The following is a 16,552-nucleotide window of genomic DNA, read 5'->3' on the forward strand; positions in this document are numbered from 1 at the left end:
ATTGGGAACTTATTGATCAATCAATAGGAAACACAGTTGATATGAATATGTACACTGTAATTGCAGGACATTTTAATATAGATATACTTCGAGAGAAATAATCCATAAATCCATATTTTCAAATGGTGTATGGACTTTCAAAAATTATTAGAGAACCTACGAGGATCACATTCCTTTTTTTTTTTTTGCTGAGTATAGTTACCAATAACGTATTGCTTATACAAAATCAGTAAACATAATGTTATCTTGCTTGCTCTGTTGTTTAACGCCGCACTCAGCAATATTCCAGCTATATCGCGGCGGTCTGTAAATAATCAAGTCTGGACCAGACAATCCAGTGATTGACATCATGAGCATCGATCAACACAATTGGGATCGATGACATGCATCAACCAAGTCAGCGAGTCTGACCACCCGATCCGTTAGTCGCCTTTTACGACAAGCAGAGTCACCTTTTACGGCCATAATGTTATCAGATTTTGCAGTTATCAAGTGTAAAATGTGCTGCCATCTTATTATTTGAAACCTCTGGTGAGAACTGTCAGTTCCAAATAAAAATCCCCACAAATCTAAAACACACATAATGTTTATGTCAAAAGTGAATACATGACTACAGTTATGAAAACTAGTTTTTTTATTCTCAAAGAAAATGGCAGCATATACAGTGATGTAACATGTCAACAATCAACAGAAAACAAAACATCAGGAACTTCTGAATACTTTGCCACATTTCTTGTAATGAGAAGGGCAATTATTTGAAGCATCACACTTTCACTATATGGAGTAAGCTTTAACAAAACCATTGCACCTGGACAAATACAGGACCTAACTGGAGCTAGGTTACAGATGGTTTTTGTGGTTCAATATCTGTCAATTTGACAGCCAATTATTTCAAAGCTATGGAAAATGTACTCAGAATCTACAGTTGTAACCGATGACCTGATCTTAGTACTATGATGGTTTTGTTCAATGAGGCCCCACAAGAACAGAACAAAACATTGAGGACTTTTTTTTTTATAATTACTCAGTTTACAGACTTACTTTCTCAAGAAAACTAGTGGTCAGGGGTTGAGTTCGTTTGTATTTTTGATAAGTTGCTAGCTACACCGTTTGGAATGTTTGTCTTCTCCTGGATTTTGCGCTACAAGGATAAATAATATTGTTTGTATATTTGTTTGTTTTTCAACACAGCCCTCATTAATATTCAAGCTATATGACGACAGTCTGAAATAATCAAATATAGATTAATTCAAGTGATTCAAATTATGAGCAACGATCTACACCATTGTGTAAAATGACATGCAATCTACCTAGTCACTGACCCTGACCACATGATCCATTAGGATTAATTAAACAAAAACATCTACAGATCACTACCATCATTTAAAGAATCTGGTTTTTTAATTAGCACTGTTCAGGCTTATAATTCTATTTGACTGAGTATTGCTCTACATATCTACACTGCGATTAGGAGATAGTCCTTTTGTGTTCTTTAGGTATATTGTTGGACGTCAGAAATAATATATAATTTAAAACTGAACATGTATGCTGGAGATTTGAAATTATCATCAAGAAATATTAAATCTATTCTTCCTAAATAATTCTCTAGTCAGATCATTGGTTAATACAGCAGTTACCATGTTTACACACAACACCACTTCTCATGTCCTGTTCTTGTATTTGTAACAGTGAGTGAGTGAGTGAGTGAGTTTAGATCACAGGTACATAGTGATAACAAGCGTTGGATTAGATTCAGCCAACATCTGGCACTTTAACCCACGATTATAGTATTTCGGCACTGAGGGCCGGCCACAATTTGAAGTGGGAATTGCAGCGCCCCAGACACCTTGTATTTGCAACAAAGATACACACATCAAGTTGACACAAAAGTTGGTGAACATCTGACCAATCGTGTGATGGGATTTGTCAGCTTTCCAACTTAAAAAACAGTGTAAAAATATTTCATTAAAGACTATCACAGGTACCCTTGGGATGCCCCGACGAGAACATTTGATTTTAAATGCTTATAAAAAAGGTACACATTATATTATGGCCACAGCAATATACACTGGATACAGATCACATACAATACCCCTGAAATAAGATCAAAGCTGGTATATAATAAATATAGATGTTACATAAACATCAGTATCTGTCCCATCTCTTCATCCAAGACAACTTGGATGACAGAACTCTACACAGAGAGACCAACACGGGTCTTTTGGGTCATGTGTTGCGATGAGAGCTACCTACTTTACTCTTCACATGGAACGAGTTGTCAGTATCTGAACATCGTGTAACATCACAGGGCTCGATTTAAGGAACTTGATCTAACTTCTACCATGTGGATTTTGACATGAAAACCTAGTTGCACCAGACAAACCAGGTTGCACCAAACAAAACCTAGTTGCACCAACCAAACCAGGTTGCACCCCCGTCCCATAACTTTATCAAAGTTGAAACATAGGCTGGTCTGCTGCCCGTGTCACATAAATTATTGACACGTTGCTGTAAAATATAATAGGAACGTGTGCACATAACCTTGAAGTAACCACACATTGATGACATCACGCCTAAGAAAGCAGGACAAATTTCACGTAACACAGGGATTAGTGTTGTAGCATTGTAAATAAACTTTAAAAGTATTGCGTGTGTTCAAAGATGGATTTTGTGTAAAGGTAGAACTTGAATTGGCGACTTAGTGGAGATAAATAATCTTAAACAATGATTCAACATGAAGGCAAACACATGCAAATGTGTTTGGTCAGAACAACATAAGTTGTTTCCATCATGTGAGGAGTTCAAAAGTTTTGTCAGGTGAACAACGTTTTGAAACATAACCCTACACAGACACCTTAAACTTCACCTATCACACAGTGATGCTATTCATTTTTCAGAGTAAAAATATTAAGATTACAGCAGACTTTTACTAAAAAGATGATCTAGTTGGACGGAAAACTTCCAGACCTGTTAACTCCCCTACCCTTAAAATTAAGCAATTAAGATTTTTGTTTATATAAGATATTGAAGTTTTGCATGGTTTCACAACACCCGAGGAAGACGGTCCTGGGTGGGTGGTCCTGCCGCTTAGTGTTGTCTGGGTCTCCATATACCAACTGAAATGTCACAACCAGCACTAGCAAGAACACCATTCTGGTAGGAAATCTGAAACAAGCAAGAACTCAAAATATAAACCTGTACCATAATGTCACAAGTCATCACGGACACAGCATACCTGTATAGAAACTTTTATAAACGATGCTTCAGCCTTGTCAGAGTCTAGCAAGAGTTACATCCCTTAGTAACTAAAAAACACTCAATGGTTGTTTACAAATAACATGCTACTAATATTAACATATTGCATGTCAATATGCTACATGTATGTGTCTGTGTAAATACAATTCCAAAATTTCTTTTCTCATTTTTTTTATGTGGTTGTCCTGAAGCGAGTGAGTGAGTTTGGTTTAACTAACTCCGCTTTAAACAGTATTCCAGTTGTATCGCGGCGTGTCAGATTTATGTGGGAGAAAAGCCCGAAGTAATGGAGGTCTCGGACGTTTACCAGTTCGGTGAAACCCACAAGCACGGATATGGTCTGAACTATTAGAGATAGCTCATGTATGGCATCATGGTCAGGACCAGGACCAGGACCAGGTACTCGGATCCCATTGCTGCCAAGAATCCCCATGGAGGGAAGCGGTCTACTCTGAATAAGAATCCTCATGAAAAGAAAAGGATTGCCATTTGCAATAATTTCCAATTTAACATTCTGGCGTGTTGCCCAAGCTGTTTCTGCAGCAATGCATGATATTTGCACTTGAATTTGAAACCACACTCCCTGGTACAACACATGGCTTCCTACAGCGCAAAGAAAGAGATGCAATGCCTCACTCTAGAATGAACACATGGCTTCCTACAGAGCAATTGAAAGAGATCCAATGCCTCACTCTAGAATGAACACATGGCCTGATTCTCCAAAACCTTGGTTGAAAGATGTGAGAAGTCAGACTCCTACCCCTGTTACTCCATCAAGATGACTGGTGAGGGTCGCTATGACTCCGGGGTTGCGACTGGGTTCCAGCACTTTGATTGTGTGGTCCGTGGAGCTTGTGTAAACCGCGCCGAGGGTGTGGACGACCCCGGTCAGCTTCCCCTTGTGTCCCACATCATATTTCTGGAACCAACACAGTAACTTATACTCTACAGTGCTCAACATGGAACCAACACACTATACTTGTACTCTACAGTGTTCAACATGGAACCAACACAATATACATGTACTCTACAGTGCTCAACATGGAACCAACACAATATACTTGTACTCTACAGTGCTCAACATGGAACCAACACACTATACTTGTACTCTACAGTGCTCAACATGGAACCAACACAATATACTTGTACTCTACAGTGCTCAACAAGGAACCAACACACTATACTTGTACTCTACAGTGCTCAACATGGAACCAACACACTATACTTGTACTCTACAGTGCTCAACATGGAACCAACACAATATACTTGTACTCTACAGTGCTCAACAAGGAACCAACACACTATACTTGTACTCTACAGTGCTCAACATGGAACCAACACACTATACTTGTACTCTACAGTGCTCAACATGGGACCAACACACTATACTTGTACTCTACAGTGCTCAACATGGAACCAACACAATATACTTGTACTCTACAGTGCTCAACATGGAACCAACACAATATACTTGTACTCTACAGTGCTCAACATGGGACCAACACAATATACTTGTACTCTACAGTGCTCAACATGGAACCAACACAATATACATGTACTCTACAGTGCTCAACAAGGAACCAACACACTATACTTGTACTCTACAGTGCTCAACATGGAACCAACACAATATACTTGTACTCTACAGTGCTCAACATGGAACCAACACACTATACTTGTACTCTACAGTGCTCAACATGGAACCAACACACTATACTTGTACTCTACAGTGCTCAACATGGAACCAACACACTATACTTGTACTCTATAGTGCTCAACATGGAACCAACACAATATACTTGTACTCTACAGTGCTCAACATGGAACCAATACACTTTACTTGTACTCAACAGTGCTCAACATGTAACCAACACAATATACTTGTACATGATTGTTTTTCAACAAGGAACGAACACAATACAGTTGTATACAAGAGTGTTCAACAAGGAACGGACACACTATACTTGTCCTCTACAGTGCTCAACAAGGAACAAACAGACATTACAATACAGCAGTCAATCTTGGGTCAGCAACTTGTAAAATGAAATCCTAAATCATACATAACAGTCCATACCAATGCTATGCTATCTGTTTGACCACCTCTTCAGTTTAATTTATTACTAAGGAGGTTGTAGCTACAATTAATGCAGAAAGCCCTTCACCATTACATGATATACATGACCACCTATTGTTTCAAAAAGTTTAATTATCTGCAAATCTGATATCATATGCTAATACTGCACTTTGACAAGTACCGTATTAGAAAGTATATTATCCTACAAACCCAACAGCCCTACACATGTCCATGCCAAATGAAACAAAATAATATTGCAACACACATAAAAATAATTAGTTAGATAACCCCTATAAACTGTTTTGCAAATATCCATTAGCCATAAAACTAAAAAACATTACCTCAGAATAACATGAATATAAGACAAAGAAAACAACCACCCCCATGTTCGCTATTGTCCAAATCAGAAAACAATCGCTCATGATAACAATGCTTGCTGTACTGTTTCAGCCCAGGAGTGTGAGTGAGATGGGATTAACGCCGCTTTTAACAGTATTCCAGTTATATCACGGGTTGTCAGCTTAATGTGGGAGGAAAGCCCGAAGTGATGCAGGTCTCAGACGTTTACCATTTCAGTGAAACCCCTGAGCACGGTTATGGTGCTGACAAACCTAGAAACATAATAGGGGCGAACCGGGATTCGAACCCACAATCATAGGTTTCTGGCATGCCCAAGGGACGCAACTCTGCACAGTGAATCGCGGCGCCTGACGACTGAACCACCAGTGCCCCCTCACAGGTTCTCAAGCTCAGTCACATTACAGCTTCATCAACAGGTTATCAAGCTCAGCCAGTAAAATTACAGTTTCAACAGGTTATCAAGCTAAGAAAAATTACAATTTTATCAGGTTATCAAGCTAAGAAAAATTACAGTTTTATCAACAGGTTATCAAGCTCAGTCAAATTACAGCTTCTGGGCCACCCGTGCCTCCTCTCAGCCCAGGAAGTTTTGTGTTTACCTCAACAAGATCAAAAGCACCATTTGCAGTATCCATGAGATGTAGAAATCCTTGCTTGTCTCCGTACCACAGTTGGTTGTTGCCATAGCTCATGTCAAGAGGGTAGGTGTCCAGCTGAAAGGAGAGGAAGTTGTCTCCCTTAATGAATACACAAGCTCCTTACAGAGAAGTCCCATTCCCTGACTTATACTATCCCTGCCACTGGACACAACTCTCCACAGTGCTAGGTGGCCTACAACCATGAACGGAGTGACGGGTAACGGACTGATAGTTATGTTAACAAGCAAGGAATGACTGTCATGACAGTTTCATTTGTCAGTCAACTCCAATGGGTCAACTTAGCAGCCAAACATTTCATAACAGCTGTAAATGGAAGCTGTTAGGGTTGATTAACTACCAATTCCATGTTGACTACAATGGCCAGTGAGTAAAAATAATCTTATTGATGGCACACTTAAATTTCAAAGGACATGCCAAAACACCCCAAGGGCCTGAATCACAGTTGACAAAAAACATTTCAATCCCAGTGAATAAGGATTACATGTTCAAATTCAGACACAGCTGGACATTGTACCTCTAGTCTCTTGTAATTCTTATCTGCTCTCCGGTCATAAATGCAGATTGTTTTGTCTTCACTTCCTGTGATGATGAACTGGTCGTCCACAGCAACACACAACACCGGTTTTCTGTGATATGTTTTCTTGGTGATGGTGCCACTACGACGGTCAATCAGGTGCAGATTCTTGTCGTAGCCCGCCGCAATGATAAGATCGTGTTCTAGGTGCAGATCAAGAACTGCTGTTTTGCATCTGATGATGGAGAGAATATTTGAAAAAATCTATGTCATAGCAACCACTTTGGTGAAACCCAAGAGCATTGGTATGGTGCTGACAAAACTAGAAATATAATCAGATTGAATCGGAGGGATGCAACTATGCAAAACAAAAATTTAAGACAAGAAAACAAATGATGCATAGGGCAAATTACTCCATGCAGCTGTTTTGATGTTTATTGAAGTGTTCCCATAGGATGCTGTGTTGACGTTAAGCCAAAAACATAGTGCATATAGTCTTCATCACAGAAAGCCAACTTCATGAAAGCAGCCAAACGCGAAACATGTATTGTACTTATTCAGGGTTCAAACAGATCTTTGGACTCTAAATTCAATCACTTTTTAATTATTTTTCAAGGACTCTTTTCTCGTTTAACACTGCCCAGCAGAGCTTGATGTAACATCATAAGGAACTTGATTAGCTTGCACCACCAGGTGTCCATTGACAAGAAAACCAAGTGTCACCAAACAAACCAGGCTGCACCCTCATCCCTAAAATTGATCAAAGTTGAAACATAGGCTGGTCTGCTGCCAGTGTCACATAAGTTAACAACACATTGCTGTAAAATGTAACAGGAACGTGTGCACATAACCTTGAAGTACACACAGTTTGATGACGGCAAGACCAAGAAAGCAGGACAAATTACACGTATCAGGGATTAGTGATATAGTATGGTAAGTAAACTTTAGGGGTACTGAGTGTGTTCAAAAATCAATTTGTGTCGGCAAGAGGGTGGGGTCAATCTGACTCTCCTACCCAGAGTTACATGCTAAGTCATCACTGCACCTGAGTGTGGGTCAATCTGACTCTCCTACCCAGAGTTACATGCTAAGTCATCACTGCAACTGAGGGTGGGTCAATCTGACTCTCCTACCCAGAGTTACATGCTAAGTCATCACTGCACCTGAGTGTGGGTCAATCTGACTCTCCTACCCAGAGTTACATGCTAAGTCATCACTGCAACTGAGGGTGGGGTCAATCTGACTCTCCTACCCAGAGTTACATGCTAAGTCATCACTGCAACTGAGGGTGGGTCAATCTGACTCTCCTACCCAGAGTTACATGCTAAGTCATCACTGCAACTGAGGGTGGGTCAATCTGACTCTCCTACCGAGAGTTACATGCTAAGTCATCACTGCACCTGAGGGTGGGTCGATCTGACTCTCCTACCCAGAGTTAACATGCTAAGTCATCACTCCACCTGAGGGTGGGTCAATCTGACTCTCCTACCCAGAGTTACATGCTAAGTCATCACTGCACCTGAGGGTGGGGTCAATCTGACTCTCCTACCCAGAGTTACATGCTAAGTCATCACTGCACCTGAGTGTGGGTCAATCTGACTCTCCTACCCAGAGTTACATGCGAAGTCATCACTGCACCTGAGGGTGGGGTCAATCTGACTCTCCTACCCAGAGTTACATGCTAAGTCATCACTGCACCTGAGTGTCGGTCGATCTGACTCTCCTACCCAGAGTTACATGCTAAGTCATCACTGCACCTGAGTGTGGATCAATCTGACTCACCTACCCAGAGTTACATGCTAAGTCATCACTGCACCTGAGTGTGGGTCGATCTGACTCTCCCACCAAGAGTTACATGCTAAGTCATCACTGCACCTGAGTGTGGGTCAATCTGACTCTCCTACCCAGAGTTACATGCTAAGTCATCACTGCACCTGAGGGTGGGTCTATCTGACTCTCCTACCAAGAGTTACATGCTAAGTCATCACTGCACCTGAGGGTGGGGTCGATCTGACTCTCCTACCCTGAGTTACATGCTAAGTCATCACCGCACCTGAGTGTGGGTCAATCTGACTCTCCTACCCTGAGTTACATGCTAAGTCATCACTGCACCTGAGGGTGGGGTCAATCTGACTCTCCTACACTGAGTTACATGCGAAGTCATCACTGCACCTGAGTGTGGGTCGATCTGACTCTCCTACCAGAGTTACATGCTAAGTCATCACTGCACCTGAGTGTGGGGTCGATCTGACTCACCTACCCAGAGTTACATGCTAAGTCATCACTGCACCTGAGGGTGGGGTCAATCTGACTCTCCTACCCAGAGTTACATGCGAAGTCATCACTGCACCTGAGGGTGGGGTCAATCTGACTCTCCTACCCAGAGTTACATGCTAAGTCATCACTGCACCTGAGTGTCGGTCGATCTGACTGTCCTACCCAGAGTTACATGCTAAGTCATCACTGCACCTGAGTGTGGATCGATCTGACTCTCCTACCCAGAGTTACATGCTAAGTCATCACTGCACCTGAGTGTGGGTCGATCTGACTCTCCCACCAAGAGTTACATGCTAAGTCATCACTGCACCTGAGTGTGGGTCAATCTGACTCTCCTACCCAGAGTTACATGCTAAGTCATCACTGCACCTGAGGGTGGGTCTATCTGACTCTCCTACCAAGAGTTACATGCTAAGTCATCACTGCACCTGAGGGTGGGGTCGATCTGACTCTCCTACCCTGAGTTACATGCTAAGTCATCACCGCACCTGAGTGTGGGTCAATCTGACTCTCCTACCCTGAGTTACATGCTAAGTCATCAATGCACCTGAGTGTGGGGTCGATCTGACTCTCCTACCCAGAGTTACATGCTAAGTCATCACTGCACCTGAGTGTGGGTCGATCTGACTCTCTTACCCAGAGTTACATGCTAAGTCATCACTGCACCTGAGTGTGGGTCGATCTGACTCTCCTACCCAGAGTTACATGCTAAGTCATCACTGCACCTGAGTGTGGGGTCAATCTGACATTCATAACCACATTTTGATTTCATTGAGAACAAGTTTCAGTACAGACTGGTGCCCAGATCCTCTGCTTGGTCTGTCGCAGGTAGAAATGGGAACAAGTCTAGAGTTTCAAGGAACTAAATTCTCATTATTATCTGGTATTACAATCGTGTCAGATTCAGGCTTACTTGAACACATCGGCTGGCGCTACCCCGGCCTGCAGGTCCCACAGTCGGATGAAGGTATCCCAGGATCCTGTGGCCAGGATGTTGTCCTGCGAATCCATGGACCAGATCCATCCCTGTGCACAACATCCAACAGTTGTTTACTTCATTCAATCTAACCAATCGGATTACAGACTGGGTCAATATGCAGAACATTCTGAAATGTTGGCAGGATTGATATAGGGGAGGTCAACTAAAATGGAGGTTCCTAAAATACCATCAAGAATGAAGGATTGGACCGTTTAATCAATGTTTGTGTCTTTATTTGTGATGTTGCAAATTTCCAGCTAAATTAAAATGTCTTGGTCAGAGAGACCAGTAGTTGACACCATGACCAACGTCAGGTTCCACTGTTTTGTTCATTTGTTTAAAACCGCACTCCGCAATATTCCATCTGAAGATCTGGTGCATCATACCACCTTGGGTCAAGGGTCAAGGGTCAAGTTCAGGCAAGGGAGGATTAACCTGTGTATCAATGTCGCATCTGACACGAACGAAAATGTGTGACATTTGAATACTTTGGTATTCAATGAGTTCAGATAAACAGTGGAAGTATTTTCCAATGAGGATTACTCTATCATGTCTAGCTTCAAGATTCATAAACATCAGTGCTCAAGAAGCGCACCCAATATGGTCAGGGGTTTATATGAGCATTTTGAGGTGTTTCAGTCCCACAGATAAGTCAGGTTAATGATAATATTTTGCAATGGCAACTTGCATTTAACTGGTGATAAAAATAAAACTGAGATAGAGTCTTTTGTACCTAAATGAAATGCATTACAAAGAGTTTTGTAAAAAATCCCAAATATGTACACGCCTAGAAAACCTTCATAAGTCCCTCCTGCAGAACTGTTATCCACATCATCTGTTATGTGACAATAAATATATTGTTAGTTAGTGACTGATTGGAAGTGGCAGCAATTTGATGGAGGCACTTGAAAAAATATCATCTTCTGGTAATGACTTTGATCTCTCATAATTTAGAGTTACCTCCCTTAGTTGTGTAGAGTCCATACTCTGTCGCAGCGCTTGCTACCTTTGTTTTCCTCCCAGTATATAGAGAGCTCCTCTGTGAGGCGCTTGTTTACAGGCTTGCTAACAGCCATCATGTTTTAATATATGGTTTGACTAAAGATGTTCTAAGAAGGCTGAATGCGAACTTGACATGTGACCAAGCTGCTTGCCCAGTGCCGACCAGAAACCTCACGCACACATGAATGTTCTACGCCCATTGTTACCTTGTGGACCTTGTTGTCACTGAAAATTTCCATGTCCTTCTTGGAGTCTTCCTTTGTGGAGTCATACTTGGCAAGGTCAAGGATGGTCAAGTAGCGATCTCGTGATCCAGCAGCCAGAATCTGTCCATCCTATGAATATGATGAAGTAAAGACACCATAAGAGTGAGTGAGTGAGTGAGTTGGGTTTAACGCCGCTTTTAACAGTATTCCAGTTATATCGCGGCGTGTCAGCTTAATGTGGGAGGAAAGCCCGAAGTGATGCAGGTCTAAGACGTTTACCACTTCGGTGAAACCCACGAGCACGGGTATGGTGCTGACAAACCTAGAAACATAATCGGGGCGAACCGGGATTCGAACCCACAATCATAGGTTTCTGGCGTGCCCAAGGGACGCAACTCTGCACAGCGAATGGCGGCGCCTTAGACGACTGGGCCACCCGTGCCCCCTGACACCATAAGAAGGCTCATCTATGTACTTACCCTCTTCTTTGATATTCAATAGGTCCACTTGGCACAAGCATCTGAGACTAACGACATGTGGCGCTCATCACTGAATCTTACTGATATCATATCGGTGCACGTTGAGAAACCGTAAGCCTGTTAGAGTTGCGTATTTCAATGTTAGAGTAAAACCAATCAACCACTGACAAACTAAACATTGGGTATATGAATGACAAGAATAGAAATTTCAGTTATATGTGTCAAGCAAACTACATTTTGATAAATTGTAATGTATTAAACATCCATACTCCCATGAGGATCCGAGATGGAAAAGGTCTTCAGCAACCTAAGCTTGCCGTAAAAGGCGACCTTGCTTGTCGTAGGCGACTAACATGATCAGGTGATCAGGCTGGCTGACTTGGTTGATGCGTATCATTGTATCAATTGCATGGATTGATGCTTATGATCTAAATAACTGGATTTTCTGGTCAAGACTTGATTATTATTAGACTGCCGTAATATAGCTGGAATATTGCTGAGTGAGGCGCTAAACAACAAACAAACTTTTTGAGATTGCCCAGGATTTGAACTGTAAATTATTTGCAACCATTCTGAATTTACATTTGTATAAATAGGATGCAATAGTTTTCCAGTAACGAGTTAGCTCACCTTCATCAGGTGGACAGTATCAACAGCAGCAAACATATAGTCATTATAGGTGAAATGTTCCAGGTGAGCTTCCTGATTCGTCCATGCGGCATGAGTTTCCTCCCTTTCTGCACAGGCCTCTTGCCAGTCCAAGTTGTCAACTGATGGACAGCAAATATTGCATCAAACTGATGAATTGCTGTCAAAAAGCCATTTAAGTGTTATTTCTGCAATATCTTAACCTCTTGTGCATACAAAATGGAAGCATCAGAAGTAACGATGAAAACAAATAGAATCACAAGTACAAGAACATCATCATGCTGACAAACTTATGTATTCAAAATTATCAAAATGATTAGGAAACATCATGTTTGTTTGTCAATCATAATCATTCCTCATTCATTATTTATCATCATCAAGGGATTCTATATCAGAGCTACAGATAAGCTGCGTATTTGCGTAAAATACTCCCCAAAATATTAGAAACCCAATTACTTTCAATTAACTTGGGTACAGAGTACAAGCCTATAGTTAGAACGCTTAGATACATCTAAAACATTATTTTTTTAAATCTTAAAATGTTTACTCATTTTGGGAAAAAACCAATAGAGTGATGAATGGATGAGTGAAAAAATATTGGTCACCCAATGAAAAATGTAATAACTCATTTGAAAATTCATAAATAGGAATTTGTTTATAAATGCATCTTCTTAATTTCTACCATACACAGTATCTTAATTCTTCATAATTGAGGGTTTGTTGCTGGTTTAGACTTGGCTCATGGAAATACACCCTAGACTTCAACTTTGTTCATAAATATTCTCATGGCCTAAAGTTATGAAAGGTATATGAAATAGTAAGCTTCCTGTTTATTTAGTGCAGTTAAGGCATTATTTCTGTACATTTTATTGGACTATTATGCACTTAGTGCAATGTCCAGGTTTGTGTTGTACACCTTATTGTTAAATGTTCATGCCTTTGTAAAGTAAACAAGCCCAACCTAGTATAATACTGCTGTATTATGAAGTTAATGTGTAAATTTAGGAAATTCAAAAGCCATATACTCAATGAAATCCTTTCTATTTGTTACAGTTAATCTAATGTTTGTACATGATAGTTGAGACACAAGAGTAAGAAAGAATAAAGAATCAAGAATCAAGATTGTTTGGAACTTCATGTTGTAATCAACACCAATAAAAACAGAAACCTTCGAGTAAAAACTCAAATGCTCAACAAGTTATCTGGAGCTCTGTATATTCAGCACTAATATCAGGCATTGTATTATCTAGTCCTGACAGTTCCACATTTCTTATTTGATTTCTAAAAAACAATGTTTGTCAACTAACAAATAGCCATTGACAATCCTGGCAATGTTTGCAATACCTGGTCACCGACAGTGAACAAGTTCTGGTATACAAGTAAATGCTAAACTTAAATGAAGGTGACAGCACAGTTCTTTCCTATTAATAATGCCTGCAACAAACCATTGTCATTGCCAACGCTTTTGAGTCTATTTGACTAAGCTTAATTCTTGGCATCATTTTCAGTACATTTTCATCAGCTGTACCAACTCACATTACTCACATTACAAGACCGAATACAATGTTACTGACTCAAGCAACTCACATTACTCACATTACAAGACCGAATACAATGTTACTGACTCAAGCAACTCACATTACTCACATTACAAGACCGAATACAATGTTACTGACTCAAGCAACTCACATTACTCACATTACAAGACCGAATACAATGTTACTGACTCAAGCAACTCACATTACTCACATTACAAGACCGAATACAATGTTACTGACTCAAGCAACTCACATTACTCACATTACAAGACCGAATACAATGTTACTGACTCAAGCAACTCACATTACAAGACCGAATACAATGTTACTGACTCAAGCTTTGGACTATTTGCCAAAGTTGCAGACTAAACAAATTGATTGTGAGAAATGATATGCCGGATCTACCTGGAACGGCAGGGTACTTCTTTGGCCATCGTCGACTGACTCTTGTTTTGAAATAGGTGTCTCCTGACAACAGTTCTTCAAAGACTCTGCACACGCGCTGCAACTTGTGAATGACCCGAGCATCGAGGAAATCACATATCCTGATGAGCAGCTCCGGAGGCAGCTGATCCAGGGTCAGGTTGAGGCCACCATCATCAGCATCTGTAGCTGCCATTGATGTTTCCTCATCGACTACACCATACATTGGCACTGTATGGAAGACAATAAGTGAGAGAAGGATGCTTTACCACAGTCAGCAATATACCAGCTGTATAATGGCCGTCTGTGAATTGTCAAGTCTGGTCCATATATACAAATGGTTGATAATATAGAATGCAAAGAAGCAAGTCTTTCAGCTGCCTCATATGAAAGCAAAAGTCTGGTGGGTGAGTGAGTGAGTTTAACGCCACTTTTAACAGTATTCCAGTTATATCGGGGCGTGTCACCTTAATGTGGGAGGAAAGCCTAAAGTGACGCAGGTCTCAGATGTTTACCACTTTGGTGAAACCCACGAGCACGGGTATGGTGCTGACAAACCTAGAAACATAATCGGGGCGAACCCAAGATTTGAACTCACAATCATAGGTTTCTGGCGCGACCAAGGGACGCAACTCTGCACTGCGAATCGCGGCGCCTTAGACGACTGGGCCACCCGTGCCCCCGATAAACAAAAGAACTACAGTAAGCACTTCTTCTTTTATTATGAACATAATTCATTTTGGCCACATAGCCTTGTTTGTGAATCTGACTCAAAGACTCCTTTGCATGCAGCTTCCCAATAAGGATGTCATAGGCACACGTATACATGTAGTCATGACGATGGAAGAATATAATGCATACAGAACTGTGTGTAATAAAGATGCAGCCTCAAGCTATACAGCTTTAAAACTGAAAGCCCAATGCCTCGAGGTACCTTCATCATGTTCATAAAAATGCCTCATTCCTTTAGGCAGTGTTTAAAATACCTGCAGCCCAAGACAGTCTATTTTGCAATCTCATTAAAATCAGATCTTAGTTCTCACTACCACGAAGATCTGAGGACATTCCATTACATGTCATGTCAGAACAACCTTTCATGAACTTTGACCAACATTATCCAATCCGAAAGCAGCTTTTTCAAGCTTTATGGCACTAGTTTCAGTCAGGGTATATTGTTTCGGGTATTGTGGTTAGATTGGCATATTATATGCTGATCTGTGTTTATCCCTCCCACCTGATGAATACCTCACAGGAACTTTTTCTACTTGAGTTTTCAGTTCAAAATGAAAGGGAAAAATAAAAATAATGTTATATTTCATGTCTTTGGTCTTGGTCAGGCACGCTCTCTTGTACTAATGCAGATTTCATAGTGCTAGCCCACTGAGCATGCTGAGAAATAGAAATACATGTAGGAAAAATGTATTATACATAATGGTAAATATGGCAAACTTTACAAATGATGTTCACTGTGACCTTTGCAAATACTTAGATCAGAGACCATATATCGGTATATGGTCTCTGCTTAGATGATGGCTTCTTGTTAAGAGAAAGTTGTCTTTTAAAAGTGAATGAGATGTTTTACGGTTGTTCATAAAAGTTACTTTCAAGTATTTTCACAATTTTAGTAGATCTATTTTCAGAGTAATACATCTTTGGCTAAAATCAAGGTTGTTTTTTTCGGGGGTGAGCAAGGCAAACCGGGCAGACTAAAAAAAAAACAGAATTCAAAATACATGCACCCGCCAAAGTGTAGAAAATGTAAATTCCAAAATTCTGGGCAACAAGCCAACTTATTCTGGTGTTTTTCTTACCATTTATTGACGAGCAGCAATTCATTTCCTCAAACAGTTACTATTTTCTGTAGCATTCGACAAAAGAATGGAACTTGTTAAAATAACATAGATTGAACACATTGACGCGTCATGACTCAGTAATATTGTTAACTCTTTAGATCACCGAAATCTATTTTGAAGAATGACAGCTTATAGATCCTCGCCGACAGTAAATGTAAGATCTGATGTCATTGGTTAATTTAGGGCAACCGGAAATGCCCCTCAAACGCAATAGTTCGTATTAAATCGAATTAAAATTATACACCTTTCGTTTAACGACGGAAGTATTTATTACAATTCGTTGAA

General features: G+C 40.5%; 1 protein-coding gene across 1 annotated transcript; it reads right to left on the bottom strand.

Moving 5' to 3' along the window:
- Positions 1 to 619: 619 nt before the first annotated feature.
- Positions 620 to 16,438, bottom strand: LOC124133273 (F-box/WD repeat-containing protein 9-like). Its single transcript, XM_046497629.2, has 9 exons — positions 16,226 to 16,438; positions 14,397 to 14,645; positions 12,436 to 12,575; positions 11,327 to 11,455; positions 10,053 to 10,165; positions 6,863 to 7,097; positions 6,289 to 6,402; positions 4,016 to 4,174; positions 620 to 3,165 (listed from the first exon to the last, which is right to left on the bottom strand). Exons 1-9 carry the CDS (start codon positions 16,248 to 16,250, stop codon positions 3,088 to 3,090), a joined length of 1,242 nt encoding a protein of 413 aa, XP_046353585.1. The 5' UTR covers positions 16,251 to 16,438; the 3' UTR covers positions 620 to 3,087.
- Between the last annotated feature and the right edge of the window lie 114 nt (positions 16,439 to 16,552).

Source organism: Haliotis rufescens, unplaced genomic scaffold (genome assembly GCF_023055435.1).
Source record: "Haliotis rufescens isolate VD_foot unplaced genomic scaffold, xgHalRufe1.0.p SCAF_2, whole genome shotgun sequence".
NCBI lineage: Eukaryota > Metazoa > Mollusca > Gastropoda > Lepetellida > Haliotidae > Haliotis > Haliotis rufescens.

What these genes read in the sequence shown, in the direction of transcription:
- LOC124133273 (XM_046497629.2), bottom strand. Translation starts at nt 16,250, where the DNA reads ATGAATTGCTGCTCGTCAATAAATG. An exon ending in GTGCTTTTGATCTTGTTGAG is followed by an intron (nt 4,175 to 6,288) that starts GTAAACACAAAA and finishes TGTTGGTTCCAG; the next exon opens with AAATATGATGTGGGACACAA. An exon ending in ATCTTGATGGAGTAACAGGG is followed by an intron (nt 3,166 to 4,015) that starts GTAGGAGTCTGA and finishes TGCTTGTTTCAG; the next exon opens with ATTTCCTACCAGAATGGTGT.